The sequence below is a fragment of the Panulirus ornatus genome, chromosome 58 (genome assembly GCF_036320965.1).
Source record: "Panulirus ornatus isolate Po-2019 chromosome 58, ASM3632096v1, whole genome shotgun sequence".
Taxonomy (NCBI): domain Eukaryota; kingdom Metazoa; phylum Arthropoda; class Malacostraca; order Decapoda; family Palinuridae; genus Panulirus; species Panulirus ornatus.
The window spans coordinates 15534877-15557277 of record NC_092281.1 but is presented as its reverse complement, the minus strand read 5'-3'; the positions used below and the strand labels follow the sequence as shown (position 1 = coordinate 15557277).

Sequence of the window (22401 nt, the reverse complement as noted above, 5' to 3'; positions counted from 1 at the left end):
TAGTAAGGCTTGCAAAGTCAGAAAACTGTTGTTATAAAAAATGTCTGGCTATACTCTGCCAATGTACTTTACAATCCAATGTTGGAATGTGAAGCAAATTTTGTTATACTGTGAATGTATAGACCACTGTGCAGAAGCACTCCTAATTGGATAACATTTCTGTAAAACCTTTATAAAACAATACAACAAATCATTTACCAGACTTTAGCCATAAATAGCTTAAAAATCAAGGAACATTTTCATCCAATGGAAGGCTAAAATTCATTTTAATGTAATTCTGAAACTTAGATAAACACGTACACTTCTATTGTTGCACTGCTTTGCACTGTTGCTGTACTGTGTCACAATACAGTAGTCATACTACAGTACAAATGAAATATAATAATGACATTAAATAATTTCTCATCAAGCATCAAGAGTGAAAGGGGGAGGAAGAAGGTGACACAAGGAGAGGGCAACAGTGTGGAAGATTAGTGAGATGGGTGTGTGCATGGGTCTTCATTTTCTGTTTTACTGGAATGCAAGCTTACAACCTGGAGGGCCTGGCCCTAAGTTTACTATCCAGTGCAAATTACGACTACTTCACACTATTACTGTACTGTTTTATCTATTCAGTAGCTGTTATAACATTTTAAAAATAAAAAAAGAAATTCATCAAATGGCACAAGAGAGAGAGGGTGGGAGGGGGGAGGAAAGTGTGTGATGAAGCAATGTATGTATGAAGTTTTTATTTGTTTTGCAGCTAAAAAGAGATGGAATGAAAGATAATATGAAGGTTTGGAGCCTAAACATGCAGGAGGGTGTGAAGCATGCAAAGGATAAGGGGAATGGAGTGATGTGGTCTACACGTTATGATGTGCTGTCAATGTCCTGAACTAGAGCACCTCAAGTGGTGGGGGGAACCATGGCATTGTCTGTCATGCCTGATTATGGACATGGGCAGTCCTATCAACACTGGATGCAAAAATGTAAAGCTGGTGGATGTCTTGGAAATAAAATTTCTGAGGTTTGAATAAGAAATGACTAGGTAAGAGGGAGGTGAGATATTAAGAGGATTACATATGAGGGAGTTGAAGAGGGTGTGCCAAAATGGTTTGGACATATGGACAAGCTGAATGAGAAGATGACTACGAAAGTATATACATATATAAGAAGTGGAAGGTACAAGGAAAAGGGGGTAACTCATGAAGAGTTGGAAGGATGAAAAGAAAGGTGCTGTGAAGGTTTAAGGCCTGAACATGCAGGAGGGTTAGGCATACAAGAGTTAAGAATTAACTGGAGTGATGTGGCCAACAGGGGATGATGTGCTATCAATGATCTAAACTAAAGCATCTGAAACAGTTGTGGGAAACCATGGAAATGTCTGTCATGACTGGTTACGGATAGGAGCTTATTCCATCAGTGCTGTATGGATGTGAAGCATGAGCCTTAAGTAAATATGTAAAGAGGGTGGATGTCTTGTAAATAAAATTTCTGAGGACAATATGTGGTGTGAGAAGGGTTGTTTGAATAAGAAATGATAGGGTAAAAGAGAGGTGTGATATTAAGAGTACATGAGAGATAGCTGAAGAGGGTGTGCTAAAATATTTTGGTAATATGGATAGGATGAATGAGGAAAGGATGATTAAGAAGGTATACATCTCAGAAGTAGAAGGTAAAATCAGGTAACCCAAGAAGAGGTGGGAGGATGGAGTGAAGGATGCAATGATGGTTTGGGACCTGAACACGCATGAGGGTGTGAGGCATACACAGGATAGAGTGAACTGGAGTGATGTTGGTATACTGGAGATGGGGTGCTGTAATGTTCTGAACTATGGCATAAATTGCAGTAAGAGAAAATCATGGATATGTTGTGTCAAACCTGGTTATGGACAGGGGGCTCTGGTTTCAGGGCACTATACATGATAGTTAGTGTGTAAAAGTGAGCAAATGAGGCCATTTCTTTGTATCTGGCACTAACTTGCTTGTGCAGGAAATGGCAAACATGTATGAAAAAGAAAATATGAGTATGATAGAAATCCCTGTTTGAGCAATCTGTTCTTTAACAAAATGCTCAGTACCAAAAATCACTATAAATCCTCAACAAATCTTCACTCCAACATTCTTTTCTCATATCTTGAAGAAAGGGCCAAAGCTTAGCTCTAATACGATTATTAATGAAATCAATAATATAATAAAACCTCCTCTCTCCCTTTCCTTGTAATAAGTGACCTAAACAAGCTGTAGTCTGTTTCTCCTTCAAAGCAAGAACTGGTCTTGGAATGTGCTGACTCTTTTGAAGGTGTGAATATGTAAGTAAACAGACAGACAGACAGTGTGTGTACATATTCATGTAAAAACACAAACAAATACAAACATAATAATAATAATAATACATATGTGATCTCTTAACAACATTTGCATTCAGAACATTACCAAATATTACTGAAAATTGCAAACACTTCCACTTACAAACAGCTGAATACTCTGGCAATGTCAACAACCTAATAGTTCTTACCACTTACAATCACCAAGTATTAAACAATCGGCATAATGGAGCATAACACTTGTTTTATGGAATGACGTCAATTTCATCAGGGTGCCACTGATAACAATAAGAATGAAAATTACATTGCTTATATAAAAAAGGATATGAATGATAATGCATCTCTGTCAAAAGAAGCAGCTATGTTTGTAGTTGAGCAACATCAATATTCCTAATCTAAACAGAGAAGCTACACTATAAATTGTGAAAGAAAATATTATTTAGATACTATGAAAACACTCGTCTACATGTCCACTCTAAATTTTATAAAATTCTGTGAATCTTGCACTTCTGGTGAATAATTCTTCGCTTTCAGTGTGTACAAAACCCTCCGGTATAAAGAACATAAAAATCTTCTTGAGGATATATCATGCAAAGTCATCTGGTTGAGCAATTATTTGCTCAATTTGCCTTGATAATGATTTCAACTCTGGACAACCCTATTTGAATGTAAAAAAATCATTTTCAAAGGTTTTTTAAGATTCTGACTAGAGAAACTATACAAAGTACATACCATATTCAATACAAATGTATTCTTAGCAAATGAATATTCCTATGATTCTAACCACACAAATAAAACAACAAAAAATTTAAATTTTATGTAAAATATAGTTATCATGGGAACATGCTTTATGCAATCACTGCTTTCAGTTTGTAGCTCTAATCCATGACCACAAAAGCTACAATACAGCAGGAGATATATGTACTCTTTTAAGTGATGGATCAAAAATATATTTATTTATTTATTTTATTTTGCTTTGTCGCTGTCTCCTGCATCTGCGAGGTAGCGCAAGGAAACAGACGAAAGAAATGGCCCAACCCACCCCCATACATATGTATATACATACACATCCACACACGCAAATATACATACCTATACATCTCAATGTACACATATATATATATACACACACAGACACATACATATATACCCATGCACACAATTCACACTATCTGCCTTTATTCATTCCCATCGCCACCTCGCCACACATGGAATACCATCCCCCTCCCCCCTCATGTGTGCGAGGTAGCGCTGGGAAAAGACAACAAAGGCCCCATTCGTTCACACTCAGTCTCTAGCTGTCATGCAATAATGCCCGAAACCACAGCTCCCTTTCCACATCCAGGCCCCACACAACTTTCCATGGTTTACCCCAGACGCTTCACAAGCCCTGATTCAATCCACTGACAGCACGTCAACCCTGGTATACCACATCGATCCAATTCATTCTATTCCTTGCCCGCCTTTCACCCTCCTGCATGTTCAGGCCCCGATCACTCAAAATCTTTTTCACTCCATCTTTCCACCTCCAATTAGGTCTCCCACTTCTCCTCGTTCCCTCCACCTCCGACACATATATCCTCTTGGTCAATCTTTCCTCACTCATTCTCTCCATGTGCCCAAACCATCTCAAAACACCCTCTTCTGCTCTCTCAACCACGCTCTTTTTATTTCCACACATCTCTCTTACCCTCACATTACTTACTCGATCAAACCACCTCACACCACACATTGTCCTCAAACATCTCATTTCCAACACATCCACCCTCCTGCGCACAACTCTATCCATAGCCCACACCTCGCAACCATTCAACATTGTTGGAACCACTATTCCTTCAAACATACCCATTTTTGCTTTCCAAGATAATGTTCTCGACTTCCAAACATTCTTCAAGGCTCCCAGGATTTTCGCCCCCTCCCCCACCCTATGATCCACTTCCGCTTCCATGGTTCCATCCGCTGCCAGATCCACTCCCAGATATCTAAAACACTTTACTTCCTTCAGTTTTTCTCCATTCAAACTTACCTCCCAACTGACTTGACCCTCAACCCTGCTGTACCTAATAACCTTGCACTTATTCACATTTACTCTTAACTTTCTTCTTTCACACACTTTACCAAACTCAGTCACCAGCTTCTGCAGTTTCTCACATGAATCAGCCACCAGCGCTGTATCATCAGCGAACAACAACTGACTCACTTCCCAAGCTCTCTCATATATATATATATATATATATATATATATATATATATATATATATATATATATATATGTATATATATATATATATATATATATATATATATATATATATATATATATATATATATATATATATATATATATATATATATAACTTAGTTATGAAGGTGGGAACTAGAGTTAAACTAAATGTTTGTAACATTTTATGAATTCTTTTCAACCAATGTACCACGAAAAATACATATATGAATAACCTTTACAAATGAAAAATCAAACCAACAACTTGCTGCTTGTTGTAATTCAAACTTATTTACTGATTTTATCTGACATTATCAGAGAGATGGCAACTGGACACTAAGGTATAAGTTGATCATCTCCAGGCAAATTATTCTGAATAGTCTTATATACAAGATCAGAATATTTTGTGGGTGTTAGTGCAAGTGGTAACACCATAAGTGAGAAATCACCTTTGACAATGCTGTATTGTCGTCAAGGAACTTCTCACTCTAAAGGAGCCCACTTTACACTGTTTCTAAATAGAGCACAACCTCAAAGCTGCAAGAGCCCAATTACTTGTTACTTTGATGAATATGTTAAAATACTTAAGAGAGAAAAATCTGTATGATATTTATGGACCTGGAGAAAGTGTGACAGGGTTGATAGAGATGCTTTGTGGAGACTTACAAATATATGGTGTAGGAGGAAAGCTACTAAAAGCAGTGGAGAAGAGTTTTTACCATGAGAATAATGGATGTGTGGAAGTAGAAGCACAAGAGGGGGAGCACTTCTAGGTGAAGATGGGTCTGTGGCTAGGGTGTGAAATGTCATCATGGCTGTCAACCTGTTAATGGATGGGGTAGTTCAGGAGATGAACACAAGGATTTTGGAGAGAAGGGCAGGTATGCAATCTGTTGGGGTTGGGGGTGGCTAGAAGGTGAGTTGGTTACTCTTTGATAATGACACAGCAGGCTTAGCAACTTCATGTAAGGAACTGCAGAAGCTGGTTTCTGAGTCTAGGATAGTGTATGAAAGGAGAAAGTAGATAATAAACATGATTAAAGGCAAGGTTATTAGGTATAGCAGGGAAGAGAGAAGATTAATTAGAGTGCGAGTATGAATGGAGAGATCTTGAAAGAAGTGGACTGTTTCAGTTACATGGTGTTGGAAACTGCAGCAAATAGGAGCAAGGGAGAAGCAGCCTAAAACACTTGGGTTTCATAAGAAGAAAAGAATCTGTGTTGGAGGTAAAGAGACGGTGTTCAACAGAGGAAAGGTTAGAATTAAAACAGCCATTGTTACAGAAATGGATAGAAAAAGAAACTAGAAGCTGCAGCTATGGAAGTGGGGTGGATTCCCAAAAGTTACTTCTCCCATTATGTAATGTATGAAGAGGCCACCCTCTACTATTTCTTGAAACAAAGCTATCTCTTATCAAGAGGGTTAACCCTACCCCTCCTTTGCCTTCTCTTTTGTACTTCCCATCATGTACCCCCTCTAGGCTGAACAATTGAGATCTTATCTCTTTCAATAAGCTTTGTTTCCAAAATTACAACAATATCAGTATCCCCTACATGATCCTTGAAATCTAGCTTTTTCATGTTACCTTTCAATCCATCAACATTTGAGCACATTACTTTCAATATGATGTTATCATTTAGCACTCCTGCCCTCTCCCCAATGTTGGTGTGGCATCTCTGCCCTCTTTCCTCATTAGGTGTTACCAGCTTTATTTTTTAATATACTTTGCTTTTCTCCCTCCCTTCTTTGAATTTATCACATAAAATGAAGAGAATATTGACGTGCACCTTGTCTTAGTGCAGCTTGCCTTAGTACTTCCTGGCTAGATGACTCAAGTCAAATGTAACCACAACTGGTCGCTTTCCCTTACATTTTGATTATAACCATAATTTATCTTTTGTAATCAAAATGCCATAGGTAGTAAGTCCTGTCTGTAGTACAGTGCCTGTTCTGCCTCCTTTTTTACAGACAAGTATAAAGTTTGCTCTCTCCCATCTCCTTGGCATTTGTCTTTCTCATGACAATTTGAGAATCACTTAAAAGAAGTCTGTCCAATGTATCAGCACACATCTTCACTACATGTGGTGAAATGTCATTTGAACCTGAACTTTTCATGTGTCTAAATCTTAAAGTATTGCTTTAATGTCTTTTTTCCACTCCAGCTCACTAGTGATGGAGCTATACAATCTTCCACTATGAAAACACTTTTGAACTTTTTATAAATTTCATCACATATTCTTATATCATCCTCAACATTTCCCTCAGAATTCATTTTCCTCATTAGCTGCTCTTTTATTAAAAATTTATTCCTGATGCATTTATAAAAGTTTCAGGTTTTCTCCTGCCTTACCCAAAACATTCTTTTCAAAGTTTCCTTGTTCCTCCTCTCTCACTTGCTATACTTGTTCCTTGATCTCTTTTACCTTGCAAAAGCTGCTGGCTGAAGTGTCACCTTTATCCTTGCCACTGCACATCTTGAAGCTCCTCTGCTTTTTGACATCTTTCAATATATCATTCTTCCTTTTTTTTTTTTTTTTTACCATCTCCCCATATTTTGAGGTCCTTGGCTACTGAACTCAATTTCCCAAAGAAACTTTAGAGGTTTATAGTTTCCACAACTACAGCTCCAATTCAGGTCATGTCTCAACCCGGTTCTTTTTAAGTTCCTCATTTTTCAAACAGTCAAACATGAGAAATATATGATTGCTTTTTCCAAGAAGTGTATCACGTACATCATTCTTAATATCCATGCTAATATGTCAGAAGGTCCAGTACACCAATCCCTCTCTCCAAGTCCATTCACTGACTTGTTAGCATAAGAAATTTTCCTGTATGCTAAAAACTTGTCTCCATGAGAATCCCCATTATTAGTATTTTACCATCTCTGAGAAGCGTATGTTTTACTGCTTCCTGCATCATCTTGCTTGTTCTCTCATTGTTGTCATTGTATACCTGTTCTGGGTAGTTGTAATTCTTTGGATAATTATAAAACATCACCAACACTAAACATTTCTTTCCTACATTTGATCTTTTCATTATCTATTACCTGAATGGGCCACTATTTCTTGAAACTTAAAGCTATCTTATGGTAAGATGGCTACGTCTCCCCTTCTTTTGCCATTACGTATGAGTTAGTAATTACCTAATTCATACAAAACAAGAAGGGAATTTTACACTAGTGGGGTTGGGTCCAGCTCTTGAAACATTCTTGGCTATCACACAACTTTTAAATTTATGTATGCACTCCACATTTACCATGTCTTCAGTAACTTCATTCCATTCATTCACAATTCTTATGCTATAAAAGTAAGTTTTTACATCTTTTATATATCTTTTTAATCAATTTCATATTATGCCCTGTAGTTGTGCTATTTCCACATCTTTTGAAGAACCATTCACTGTCTACATCATCAATCAGATTTAAAAAAAGTTTATGTTCAAATCACCCCTCACTCTTCTGTCTTTCAAAGTGTGTAAATTTTAGACTTCTAGCCTTTCCCTGCAGCTCAACTAAATTAATTCTAGTTCCATCTTTGTTGTTTTCTAAACCATCTCTATTAATTCTCTGTGCTTTTTTAGGTGTGGTAACCAAAGTTGAGAATAATATTCTAGTTTTAGCCTTACGCAGAATATGAACAGCTTGCTAAAAATTTCCTTAGCCTTACACTTGACAGTTATTCTAATATTTGCCTGCAAACAGTTTGTCTCCTTAACTATTTTCCTACTGTATCACTCTCGTAATACAGTAAAGGATGATGGTTACTCCTAAGTCCTTCCCACACACAGAATTCTGAAGTTTTTCCTGCTAAAATATCATTCTGAGGCCTTCTTTAACTTTGCCTATCCATATTCCTTTACATTTGCTCAGGCTGTATTTCATCAACCATGTTTATGAACAACTTTGGAGTGTTTACATACCCTTGTAAAATTATGAAATCCTTCTCGCTTTTTATTACTTCCCTTATGATTTCAGTATCATCTGCAAACATATTCAAGTAGATGTCCATACCTTTAAGCAAGTCATTCACATAGATCAAGATTACTGGTCCTAAAAAAGAACTTAGGGGCACTCCACTACTGACCTCCACCCATTTGGAAAAGGCTCCTCTGATGTCCTTTGTTTCCTTCCATTAAGATCATCTGTCCATCGGAGGAGTCTCCCCCTTTCTCCTGTCTGGTATTCCAGCTTCTTAGTCTCCCATGCAATACAATATCAAAAGCTTTCTGGCAGTCAAGATGGAAACAATCTACCCAGCCTTCTCTTTTGTCTAAGACAGAGCTCACTCTCTTGTAAAAATCTTAAATTGTTCATTAAATGAGACCTTTCCATAAACCGTGTTGACTCTCACAAAGATAATTTCTTTGTGGAAGATTTTCTAGTTGCTATCTAATATATTCAATTACCTTAGAGACAACAATTGTCAAATAGACTGGTCTCTAGTTGCAGTGCCTATTCCTGGTCTCCCATCTTATAGATGGGTGTGATGTTTGCCCTTTTCCACTTCTTTGGCACTTTGACTTTCTCCAGTGACATCTTGAACAGCATTCAAGAGGTGAAATTTCTTGAGGACCATATGAGTGTACATGTAATTACCTCTTTGTACTGTTTGGGGAGAGTTTTTTTTTACAGATTACAGTTCACTATGGACTTAAGGTATGTGCTGTACGAGTTGTTTCCCATAATCCCACCATTTCCCATAGGCTCTTTACCTTGCCAGCCAAGGGGTCTTCTAGGAACATTACCCCAGTGGTTAGTAAGGAACTTCTGTAAAAGTACTTCTTTACACCCTTGATAACAAGTTTCTTTCCTAATTCCAAGTAATTTCCTCTGGTTGCTCTATCCTTGCATCTCCTCAAGAACTGTTCACTGTCACATCACTGATCTGTTTTAAAAAATCTAAAGGCCTTGATCAATCCATCTTTCACTTTTCTCTTTTCCAAGGTCAAGAAATTTAGTGTTTGGCCTTTTCCTGTAACTTAACTTTCTTAATTCTGGTACCATCTTTGTTGCTCTCCTCTGGACCTTCTCTATTAGCTCTTTGTGCTTCTTTAAGTGAGGTGATCAAACCTTAGAAACATGTTCTAATTTTTGCCTTATGTATGATATAAGCAGCTTGCTAAACATTTCCTAATTCATATGTTTGAAAACTATTCTGATATTTGCCAGAGGGCAGTTTAACTCCTTTGCTATTCTGATGTGGAACTCTGGACACATGTTAGGGATGATGCAGACTTCCAAGTCCTTCTCATGCACAAAATCCAGAAGTTTATTTCCTGCTACATCATAATCATATTGAAGCCTTCTTTCACTTTATCCTATCCTTATTACTTTACATTTGCTGAGGACGAATTTCACTAACCAGTCACTTTAGGTCCACCTGTAAGCTAATGCAATCCTCCTCACTTTCACTTCCCTTATGACTTTTGCATCATCAGGCAAGTCATGTACAAAGATCAAAAAAGTAAGTCTCAAAACAGACACTTGGGTGGAAAGGGAGCTCTGGTTTCAGTGCATTACACATGACAGCTAGAGACTGAGTGTGAATGAATGTGGCCCTTGTTGTCTTTTCCTAGTGCTATCTCGCAAGGGGAGGGTGGGGTGTGCCATTTCATGTGTGGCGGGGTAGCGGCGGGAATGGATGAAGGTAGCATGTATGCATAGGTACATGTGTATATATGTATATGTCTGTGTATGTATATGTATGTATATGTTGAAATGTATAGGTATGTATATGTGCGTGTGTGGGCGTCTATGTATATACAAGTGTATCTGCTTCTTCTATCTTCCATCCACCAAACCAGAATCATGTAGGTTTGCTTAATGCCTTATTTTATAAGAATAAATATCTATATATGTCAGGGAAATGAGATTTTTGTCTAATGTAACAGGCTGTAAATATAATTTAGTCCTCTGAATGAGCTTTGCCCTGATTTCAGATTGATAAACCTTGTATGATGATTGCTTTTGTTTAAACACTTTTTAAAGAACAATTAAGTTTTTCAAAGATAAATATACTGAATATGCAGTAACTAAAAGGAAAGCGGCTTACTGAAAAATAATCAATCTGTTTTCATCAATGGCATACCAACTATATTTGAAATACTGTGAATTTTTCTCATAAATTTTTCCAGGCCAAAGGAAAAATTCCTCAGCAATCAATGCAGATAAAAAACACTACAAATTTTGAATGTGTGTTTCATAGTTCTTTCAATTCTATGATATTAACCATTATGTATTCAGTGGATTTTCACCTGACATCTATAATGCTGGAAATTAGTAAGTGATGGATCAGATTTCAGCTCTAATTTGAAACAGTTATTCAGCATCTTGCTAACCATGTTGAGTGGCAAGCTGAAAAAAGACTCGCCATCTGAGTCTCTGACTAGTGAATTCCTATTTACCTGAGGGACTGCCACCACACATTTCACAAGAAACCTCCATCTGTAAGATCAAAATATCAATTTTCCAATCACATTTTCCATTAATCTTCTCCCATCAAACAAGAATGGTTGCATAAAGGTAGTCCATAAAAAGAATACTAAATAAATACAACAGCTAACCAATGCCAAAAAACATTATATATATATTTCTTTCTTTTCTTTCTTTCAGACTATTCGCCATTTCCCACGTTAGCGGGAGTTTGATTTTTGAATTTTTAGTATATCTAGCTGACCTTTACATTAAGTGTCTTTTTTTTTAAGCGCACATATATCATGGGCATTTTGAATCTATGCCTCAATACACAACTGTGTCATATTCATCTTTTCACTCAAGAAGGACAGAATGGGACAAAATAATGGGTTACAAAATCATGATAAATACAAAAGTACACAGTATCATGATAATCTAAGTGAACACAACATTAGCTTTATCATTAATTCTTTTTTAGGTCTGAATTTGGTGTATTATGTTTAGACTAGTTAAGATATTATCAATGATTTTCTTTTGCAACCCCTTTAACTTCTTTCTAGATCCATCCTATACAGATGTTTCAGGTAAATACAGAGTATTTTTTCCTGTAAAAGATGAGTGATATTATTAAAAATATCTAAGAATGAAATTTCTCTGACTATGATAAAAGCAGAGAACTGCCATCAGTGTATTCTTATCACATGAAAAATGCAACACAACAGCACTTAAATAGCATTTAACTATTCACTCTTACAGTTATCTCAAATTAAAAATCACATGCCTTACAATTCATATATCCATTATGTGCTGAGCAAGCTCTGGCTCCACACACATTAAAAAAATCTAAGTGATATTGATTTTTGAAGTTTCTGACTTCCCTTTTGAATTTACATGATCATGCACTGTTTCTTGTATTCAGCCTCACCCTCCTCATCCAACTCCTTTGGATAAGGTACCTTACCCTCAACATTTGGTAAGTATTTGTCCACACTGAGGCCATCACGCTGGTAAAACAACATGTAAGCAGAATTAAGATCAATCTGGGACTCGCTCACCTCCTGCAAAAGGGAAGAAGAGATATACATGAAATATGATAAGACATCTCCAAAGGGTTTTACAATACCAATATCTTTTCCTAACTATCTTTATCCTGCAGTGATGTTTCTCAAAAGAAAAAGGTGACCCATGCAGGATTTCCTTACATATGCACATCCACAATCATTCACACTATTAAATACCCCTCTGACAAAATGTTCTCAATAACCATTCAGGTATCTAGGTATTTAATAAATCCTTTATTGGAGGCTAATAAACCAAGGAAAATGAGAGCCCTGCACACTTTGGGAATACTAGGACTAATCCAAATAATAACTTTTAGGATAACCTCACCATCTGTCCCTATGATCAGGATCACCTTAAGTGAACCACAACTCACTATCACCTCTCCTGAATGAAAAAGGCTTATGTATAATAAACTTACAATCAAACCATTCAATTTGACAAAACCCCAAACAACAAAAGAGAAAATATAGGAGAGTAAAGAGGGGAAACAAGAAAGGAAAGAACTAACAGAGGCTTGCTCATCAGCCACATCTGTTGGAAGTGAAATCTTTTCATGAGTTTAAAACCCATTTCTTCCTGACAGAAGTAAGCAAGTGAACTAGGTAAATAATCATGCAAATCAATAGAGCCCAATGGGAAAGTCTTGAATTTACAGCAGAAATGAAAGTCTCCAATGGAATAAGCACAGGTACCTGGCAGACCTCAAAGTACCACACAAGGGAGAGCTTTGTAAATCAAAACCGTTAAATGTTAATAAAAGTGACAGTAGAGCTCCACAGCCCTCTAATATTGTGATAGGCTTGACAGATTAGAGTTGAGGCAACCTCTCAGATGTTATGAGTATGGGTGCTTGAGATAGGTTGGTACTCGAGGATGAAGTGTTTCCTTTGTGTGGCAATATCTGTTATTAAAACGAGGGGTTTGGTGATGGAAGAGATAAAATGATTTCCAGAATTGTTGACTCTGGAATTCACAGAGGTATTCAAAGCATATGATGGGAAAAGACTGTGAAAAATGTCTCCCTCTTTCTAGTGGCACATAATGATAATCTTACTACAAACACCAAAAACACATCTTTTAAAAAATAGACTTGGTTCCTTGTAAAAGGTTGTAATATATAAATGCAATTTGCACATAGAAATAACATCCAGGTCCATAGCCTTGTCAACAGACTAACTAGTACTGGATGTGTGCAAATTAGCCTTGAAGTGATGATCCATCTTTGTTAAAAAATGACCTGATTTTGAAACCCATATGATAACATGTATAACAAACTCCTGTTGCCAAACTTTTTTGCTGTTTTTAAGAGTTGGAAATTTAAACTCACCTTGGCTGTTTTAAGAATGTAATTAAATTTCTTCCATAATAATGATATAAATCAAAATAGTTTGTTCGAGTTTAATATCTTATTGAACATTTTAAGTATTTACATAAATGGCATGTTCTTTTATCAAATGTATTTAAAAGAAGTTGAATTTGACAGCAAATACAATGAAAAAGTGATAAGCCTAGGGAATCAAGTCACTTCAAAAAGACAAGAAAAGGAGGAGTGACCAAGGCTCTACAAAATATAGTAAATGTTCTACCTGTCAGAAAATAAATCCAAAAAATCTGAGTAACATTCAACCATCCACATACAAACATAATATGGTTAAGGAAGTTAGAACAGACATCATATGTAAATGTGCATGGAAATAATCCCTTTTCTCTATGAAATGACAGGTTAACATTCAAAAGCAACAGAGAGATACATATATTGTTATCTTTGTGTTGGCCTGGTTCATGTTGGGTAAGTGGACAGAGGGTGTGTGAATTCATGTCTGACAGCTTCTAATACAAAAGTAAGATGTGGAGATGATGTTCCTTTTTCATTAAGGAGGACCTAGAGCTATTTCTTTCTTTTGAAATTGCTTTCCCACTGTGCTCTTCTTGCATATTTAGAAATATTATCTCATTTACACTAATGATCAGTGTGAGAGAGATTGGCTGGCAAGTGTGGGGAAGATAATGAAGGATTTTTTCTTCATAATGAGCACTCTATTCTTATTTCCTATACACTCTTATTTCACATATACTCTCATTCCACACTTAAGCACTGCATTCGTACTAAATGACATCACTGTATTTTGAAATAATACACCTTTCACACTACAAGTGTGAGGTCAAGGAGTGGCTGTCTGGGAAGGATACTAGAGGATGTTTACATAATGGAACATCTATTGCCTTCATCCAGTCAACAGGCACAGGAACTTTTCCATACTTCCATAAAAACATTCTATATCCACTAATCATTCATTACTTTACGTGTACCCCCTGCTTTAATACTTTTCAAGAGCATTATTGACCTTTTTACTTCTTCCTTTGAAGTATCATTCTTTACCACTAATCTACTCCTTTCTCTCCTTACCTAATAAACCAATAGTAATCTCATTTGGCATCATTTCTATTCAGTCTTTTAAAAGCTTTCTCTCCACCTTTTATAACTTTCATCCTCTGTTATCGACATTTTTCTCCCTGACAAATTCAATATACTCTTGGTCTTTAAACATACATCTCCTACATCTATCCATCTTACTCTCATGGTGTACAGTGTACGTTTATCTCTGAAGATCCTTCTTTGGTATTCTATCACTTATATCCACCACCATCTAAACTTTTTTATTTGGATCTTAACACTTCACACTAACTGCCACCAAAGTATTACTATTTTAAGGTACACTCTGCTTCTCCTTCCAACCTGTTTTCTCTCTCTTTCTCTTGTCTATGAACTTCTTAAACCCTCTTTTCACTAATATGTATCAATCTTTCCATTAGTAATATCTACACGCCATATATCTCCAACATATTCTTGAACTGCCTCCTCCTCACCTTAGCCTCACATTGTACTTCTCTGATTTTCTGCTTCTCATTTAATTTCTCTTGGAAGTGTTTATTCTACTTTTACAGCCCTTAACTACTTGTCTTTTATCATTAAAGGTTCCAGTCATGTATCAGCTAATTCATATATTACTATCAAATCATCAGCCAAACCCCAACACTCCTAGACTGCAAATCATATACACTACCAATCATATTCTTTCCTACTAGTAACACATTCATTATATTGTCTATCATGTCTTCCCTAAGTCAGTTCTATGCGTATCTGTGATTATCTAAAGGTTTAAAGTATTCTATGTATTTGCTGCATTCATGTTTACTGATGTTCACAAATACAACAGTCTGTAATGACAACAAAAATATCTTTACCTTACAGCTGCTATCATTAAAGCATATCCACTTTCCCTGTGGGTTCTTGGCATAGCAGACATAATGGCCTCCTTCCATAATTCCTGTGTGACACTGCAGAAAAAAGTGCACATAGTAGATAAATGGTTAAAAAGTGCGAAAAATCATTAAACAAAAATAAGCTGTTTTACAGAAACACATTAGTGTGCTTACAGATGTACAGCACATAAGATGTTTTTCTACTAGGGAGCTTACACTAATGATATTGCGCAATAGGATTTGGTGTTTGGGAGAGGAAAAGGGCTCCTGGAAGATGTTCCAAAAAGTTTTCTCGTAGGTAACATTGAAACTAATGCACACTGGAGATCAGAAACCATGAGCAATATGTTCTCAGAAAAAATTAATGTATAGGGGCAGCATCAGCATCCACATCATCATTGTGTTTGGTTAAAGAATAAGAGCAGGAAGAGGACTTTGCTGGACAGATAATCAAAATATATGACAACTGATATACAAGATCATACAGCATCTCACTGCTCTATGTAAGAATATGAACAGTCATGATTGCTTTTCTGATAACATATCCTGGGGGAAAATTTAAGTCTTAAGGTTAAATCTGTGATTATACTCGATTTTACATGAAATAGTATCTAGATAATGTTTTATTTTGTCCCTCTACCTGTCTATGAAAAAACTGTCTTTCATGCATTATTTTCCTTCTTAGCCCAAGGGGCACTGTACATTTCACATACAAAAATGAACTGCAAACAAACATAGAAAATATGTCAATTCATATGATTAATCGTATAATGATATAATCTCTCTATCTGTAGATAGATAGATATAATCAGGCTGTTAAGACAAAGTTGACACAGTTAACAGACTTGTCAAAGAACTTCTGACTTCCAAGGAGTCCATCATATTCCTACAACTGAGTGGAATGGAGCCTTAAGAGCTGCAAGAGCCCCTGGAATCACTGGAATAACACCACACACTATACAACTATTCTTTCCTAGCACAAGTGAGTATGGTACATTTTACATATAAAATGAACTACAAGCAAGTATAGTTAATTCTTTTATGGCTCTAGTCAAGGACAAAAGTCCACATCAAGGCCAGGCCTAAACTGAATGAAATATTGAGAGGATTCTGAAAGAAAAAAAAAAAAAAAAGAAACAAAGGAAAGTATATACAAATTCTGAAGGAAGTGAAAAACCAGTCTTTTAAAATGTGCCAGTCTTAGTTGTTGGGAAAGACATGAAAAGAAAGAGAGTTCCAAAGCTTCAAGTTGTAGGGAAAGAAACATTTATTAGAATGGCCCATCCTTGAATTGTCAACAGCCAAACAGTAATCATGTGATGCAGCAGCTTGCTAAGTATGTTGTGGTCTAGCAAGTAGTGGGGAACACAAGCAGCCAGCTCTTGGAAGCAAAAACCACAGTAATACCTATTGAAGAGGGAAAATGAAACAACGCTAAAACACAAAACAAGTGGGTCAAGTTTTGAAGTTAGCCTGGGAGATTTTATATGTTGGACTGCTTTTGACTCAACTCTGTCAAGGAAGAAGGCAGAGCTAGAACCACCCCAGATATGAGAGTAGTACTCCATACAAGGATGAATAAATCCTTTCTATAAACAGAGCAACTGCCCACAAGGAAAGGAATTTTGATATCTAAATAAGACTCCCAGTTTCTTCGAGGTAGACTTAACTATTTCACTAATGTGGGGTTTCCCAGAAAGAGTGGATGTTACAGTAATACCAAGTATGTTCAGAAAGTCAAGTGTTGGAATTATGGAACCGTCAAAGGAGAGACGAGAGTTGTAAGAATTTCTGATAAGGAGACTGGTAAAAACTGGATCCTGGAAGCATTAAACTCAACTAGATTTCCTCTGACCCACTGGAATATTCTTTCAAAGTCTAAGTTTACTGAAGAAGTTGTGTCAAGACAAGATGCAAATAAAAAGGTCTTTGAGGCATGCAACAAGTTGATGCTGGAATAAGCACAAATACCACCTTTGCACGTACTGGCATTGTAAGGAGAGATTATACTTTGATATGAAAAAGGGGCTAGTAAGAACATCATTATACAACTGTGTCTCTGAGAGAAGTAAAGTATACCAAAAGAATTAGACAGATGTTCAACTAAAAAAAGGGGTTACTATCAAAACTACGAACATTATCACAGTGAACATAAAAAGAGGAAAGTCTAATGGAGAGGGAAAGGTAATGGAAGGGACCAGTAATACCACTGCCTGAGCCCTCCCTCCCATTGGCAGTAGAGTCAGGAGGATATGTGGAGATTCCTAGCACCCCATGATGCTGGGGGTTAAGGGCCACAGATTTGTTAGACTCTGTCATGATTAAACTTAAGAACATTTGAGCAGAAAAGAGTTGGCTAGAGTACTTATGTGAAGAAATTAAGCAAGAATCGAGCATGTATGGTGCTTGGAAGATGGCAGGACTAGTCTGGTAGTCCCGTTTTGATGAGACAAGAAATAAGACCAGCAATCCTAACATGGAGAGTATAAGGTGGTTATGGGCACCACTTTAATGCTCCTTAGTCAAGACAGTAGTACCACCCTGGATGGCTGCTGTCAACAGCCTACCTAATGGTTTGCTCTTGGTAGTGGATACTCCTTGAGTTAGTTGGGGTATTGGGAGAGGCCGATACACTACCACTTGAACCCTCCCTCTCAGGTAGCAGAGTCACAAAAGATCGTGTAGTCAAAGGAGTATACCTTAAATTTGCAGGGGCTGTGAAAGGGGCTATTACTCTACTACCTGAACCCTTCCTCTCGCTGGCAGTATAATTTGAAAATAAATTCACAGGTCATTTGTGTTTTACTATCAAGCTATGCCCACAAGAAGGTTCCATCTCCACACACCTAAGTAATCATTTAGTTTAGACGGGCCTTAGAGGAAAAATCCTCACTTGGCTCCCTTCTCTGTTCCTTCTTTTGGAAAAGCAAAACAAGAATGGCTCTTACTTCCCTTGATAGTAGAGTAAATAATCATTCTAACTTCCTGGATAGGCTGTCAAATATTTTTGTCTGATTTACCTTTGGTATGTTCCATGGTATTCTTGAAGACTTAACAGAGGATTTCGGGTTAAACACATTTTCTTTTATACTTTCAAATTGTTGTCATTTACAGATTATCATACATCTTTCTCCTCTCTCATGGCTATATTGTTACTGTTCTTTCAATAATTTTGTTTCTGAAGTGCTTTTGAGAGAGAGAGAGAGAGAGAGAGAGAGAGAGAGAATTGGCCTAAGTCACTGTCAGATCACCAACAAAAAGGCCTCCATCTCTTTAATCACATTCTTATAAGTATACATGAAAGTAGTGACTAAAATAAAAAAGAACAACTGATACAAATATCCTGATGAATAATAATGACAGGCTTGAGGTCAAAACACAGCATATTTATTAACTTTTGTTTGGGCATATAAAGCTATGTCTCAGAGATCTACAATATCAAATATATATAACAAAATATTTAATCATCATCAACAATACTAAACGATAATAATATCAAATCTGTGCTTACGCTTTTTTTTTTTTTTTTTTTTTTGCTTTGTCGCTGTCTCCCGCGTTTGCGAGGTAGCGCAAGGAAACAGACGAGAAATGGCCCAACCCACCCAGATACACATATATATACATACGTCCACACACGCAAATATACATACCTACACAGCTTTCCATGGTTTATCCCAGACGCTTCACATGCCCTGATTCAATCCACTGACAGCACGTCAACCCCGGTATACCACATCGATCCAATTCACTCTATTCCTTGCCCTCCTTTCACCCTCCTGCATGTTCAGGCCCCGATCACACAAAATCTTTTTCACTCCATCTTTCCACCTCTAATTTGGTCTCCCACTTCTCCTCGTTCCCTCCACCTCCGACACATATATCCTCTTGGTCAATCTTTCCTCACTCATTCTCTCCATGTGCCCAAACCATTTCAAAACACCCTCTTCTGCTCTCTCAACCACGCTCTTTTTATTTCAACACATCTCTCTTACCCTTACGTTACTTACTCGATCAAACCACCTCACACCACACATTGTCCTCAAACATCTCATTTCCAGCACATCCATCCTCCTGCGCACAACTCTATCCATAGCACACGTCTCGCAACCATACAACATTGCTGGAACCACTATTCCTTCAAACATACCCATTTTTGCTTTCCGAGATAATGCTCTCCACTTCCACACATTCTTCAAGGCACCCAGGATTTTCGCCCCCTCCCCCACCCTATGATCCACTTCCACCTCCATGGTTCCATCCGCTGCCAGATCCAATCCCAGATATCTAAAACACTTTACTTCCTCCAGTTTTTCTCCATTCAAACTTACCTCCCAATTGACTTGACCCTCAACCCTACTGTACCTAATACCCTTGCTCTTATTCACATTTACTCTTAACTTTCTTCTTTCACACACTTTACCAAACTCAGTCACCAGCTTCTGCAGTTTCTCACATGAATCAGCCACCAGCGCTGTATCATCAGCGAACAACAACTGACTCACTTCCCAAGCTTATGCTTATGAGCATATAATATATACAAACTAATACATATGAAGAAAAGATACTTACAGCAATGGCATACAAGCTATACTTTAGGTCAAGTGGGTCATAACCTTCCAGCAAGCGGTGCTGGTGGAAGTCTTGAAGAGTATCCCCATACAAGACTGAACCATTCCTTATCCGTCTTTTACTTCCCCCCTCAATACCTCCAAGTGACCCATCACGAGGAGTACCTGGGCAAGGGCTGTGAGTAGAAGAAACAGTTTTTCATGAAATATGCAACCCTTTGTCTAATATATTCAACTCTTAAAGAAAGGTAAGCAAAATACTGATTAAACCACATAGAGTGAACAACTAGAAAATATGGTTCTTTCAGAAAAAAGGGCTATTTACCTGGTTGTGCTGCTAGGAATGCTGCCATTTAATGAACCATTGAGTGATGGCCTTCCATTTTTCACCATAAATTCATCATCACAATTACCTTTAATATGTTCAATTATCTGTAAATAAAAAAATGTACATATTACAGCAGAAAGTATTTAAGAACATTACCAACATATAATGAAAAAAAAGTTACAGTGTTCTGACCAATGACCATATACATATATCTACTACTCCTATAAAAAAAAAAGCAAATGTGTCTCACCTTATTCTCTGGCACCACTTCTAATATATTATCTTTATCTTTAAGGTTTGCCAGGTATACAGCAGGATCAATGCCCTCAAGCTCTGCTCTATGAAGATAAATAGTTTGCCGGGGAACAGAAGCCAAGTACTCCATAGGATCGAAGTCTCTTAAGGGAAAATTCACTATTTTCTGACTCTTGATCCACTTGTTCCCCACAAATTGAAATCTCTTCAGGTGCACAATCTAAATAAATTGTAGAAAAAATACATTTATGAAAATATACTTGAACATGGGATATTCTTTTTTATATCAATAAGTCAATCAATCCACATAAATGCACTACATCACCCCAAATAAACTATGAGGGATAACCAGAGCAAAACTTCTCAAACAAATGACAGTCTTATTCACTCACCTCATTATCTAAACTTATCATCAGCTTTCTCCCATACCTAGTCCCATTTATCTAACATCAATTTAATGTGTTTTCTCCATGCCTACCTCCACACTTCAACTTAAAATTGCTTTTATGTGTGGTAATGTCAGTAAAATTCTAATCAACCAAATAACACTTAAGTGTGACAAGATTAGAGATTTACTTCTATCCATGCAGGTGAAGTAGGAGTATGAACATGGTGTGAGGTTCAACAATATGAAAATGAGAATGAATAGAGGTGAAAATAAGACAATGCTTAAAACAGAATATACTTATCAAAACTAAATATCAAATTAGGACAGAAAGGAACAAACAAACAAACAAAAAAAAAGAGTCAGTGCAAACCTAGTAACTCATACATACCAGTAACAGCCATCTGGACTATGAATAATACACAAGAAGGGCATTCCATGAAACGCTTGTCACCTACAAAGCTGCATACTTATTACTAGCGTTTTAATAATGGATTGAAATACTATTTGAAAAATATCAAAACCATTTTCAGTATGTTACAGTCAAAATCTGAATTTTTGTCTTGTTATGAACAAGGCAAGGTTTCAGGTTAAACAATCTTACTGGGGACTTAACTCAAGCAAAATCCACACAGGCCTTTCTGTTTTTTGCTATTCAATTCTTCAGATGCTAAAAAATATTAATGAATTTCTATGAGCATCTGATTTATATTTTTCATGTTATGACCAAGACTACGGTGCAGGTTAAATTGTGACTCCTAATGACGAATGATGAATGGACAGATGGATGCCAATGACAGACAAAATGATCTATAAGTGTCTGCTATAATAAACAGGCAAAACAAAAATAAAGGAGCACAGGCAGTGAAATCAAGATACAATAAAGAAAAGCAAAATGGTAATAAACATTTAAAGTTGAGAATTCTCAGACATCATTAGAAATATCTAAGACAGTTAAAGAAGCACATTATCATGGAAAGAAATTACTGAATCAGAAGTGACAGACGTAAGTCATACAATGAATTCAATTATGAATATGGCAACAAACTTAAAGGTGGACATAAAAAAAATAATTTATGCTGACAAGTTTAAGAAACTAATATGGCTATAAAAACTAATTAGACATATGCAAAGTAATGAGACATGCATCAGAAACAATACATTTCAACTAAAACAACAACAAACAAAGATAAGTTGGTAAATTAGTAGTCTTTATCAACAACACAAACAACTTTGAAAAATAAATAATCTTATTTCATAATGGCAGTGTAGTATTTAGAAAACATGCAGCAGAGTATATCTCATTCCATGATATCAGATCAGGCAACAGTGGTGAGGGTCATAAAGATTGAAGAAACGCAGGGTTAATCAACATAGGTAGCGGAAACACATCTCCAAGACACCAAAATTTTCTTAAATTTGATATCTAGAAAGTATATTTATGTGTGAATGATGAATGAATACTATTGTGAGGCTTTGTGTTAACAGGTTTATCTCTATTGATCTATATCTCTGATGCCTGTTCAAACTGGAACTCTCTCAAGGGGGTGACCATGGGAATAGGCTCCATAACCATACTTCCAATGCTGCTTCTTAGCCT

The 22401-nt window shown here is 36.7% G+C and overlaps 1 protein-coding gene across 3 annotated transcripts in view; it reads right to left on the bottom strand.

Annotated features, from left to right (window-relative positions):
* Window positions 1–7017: 7017 nt before the first annotated feature.
* The window catches only part of Usp32 (Ubiquitin specific protease 32), a 125106-nt gene continuing 109722 nt past the window's right edge, over window positions 7018–22401 (bottom strand). For all 3 annotated transcript variants that reach the window (XM_071695365.1, XM_071695366.1, XM_071695367.1), the window contains 5 exons: window positions 20412–20636; window positions 20159–20265; window positions 19835–20009; window positions 15248–15340; window positions 7018–11997 (listed from right to left, as the gene is read on the bottom strand). In XM_071695365.1, coding sequence (XP_071551466.1) covers window positions 11827–11997; window positions 15248–15340; window positions 19835–20009; window positions 20159–20265; window positions 20412–20636 — 771 coding nt within the window. In that variant the 3' untranslated portion in view covers window positions 7018–11826. The remainder of the gene's footprint in view (window positions 11998–15247; window positions 15341–19834; window positions 20010–20158; window positions 20266–20411; window positions 20637–22401) is intronic.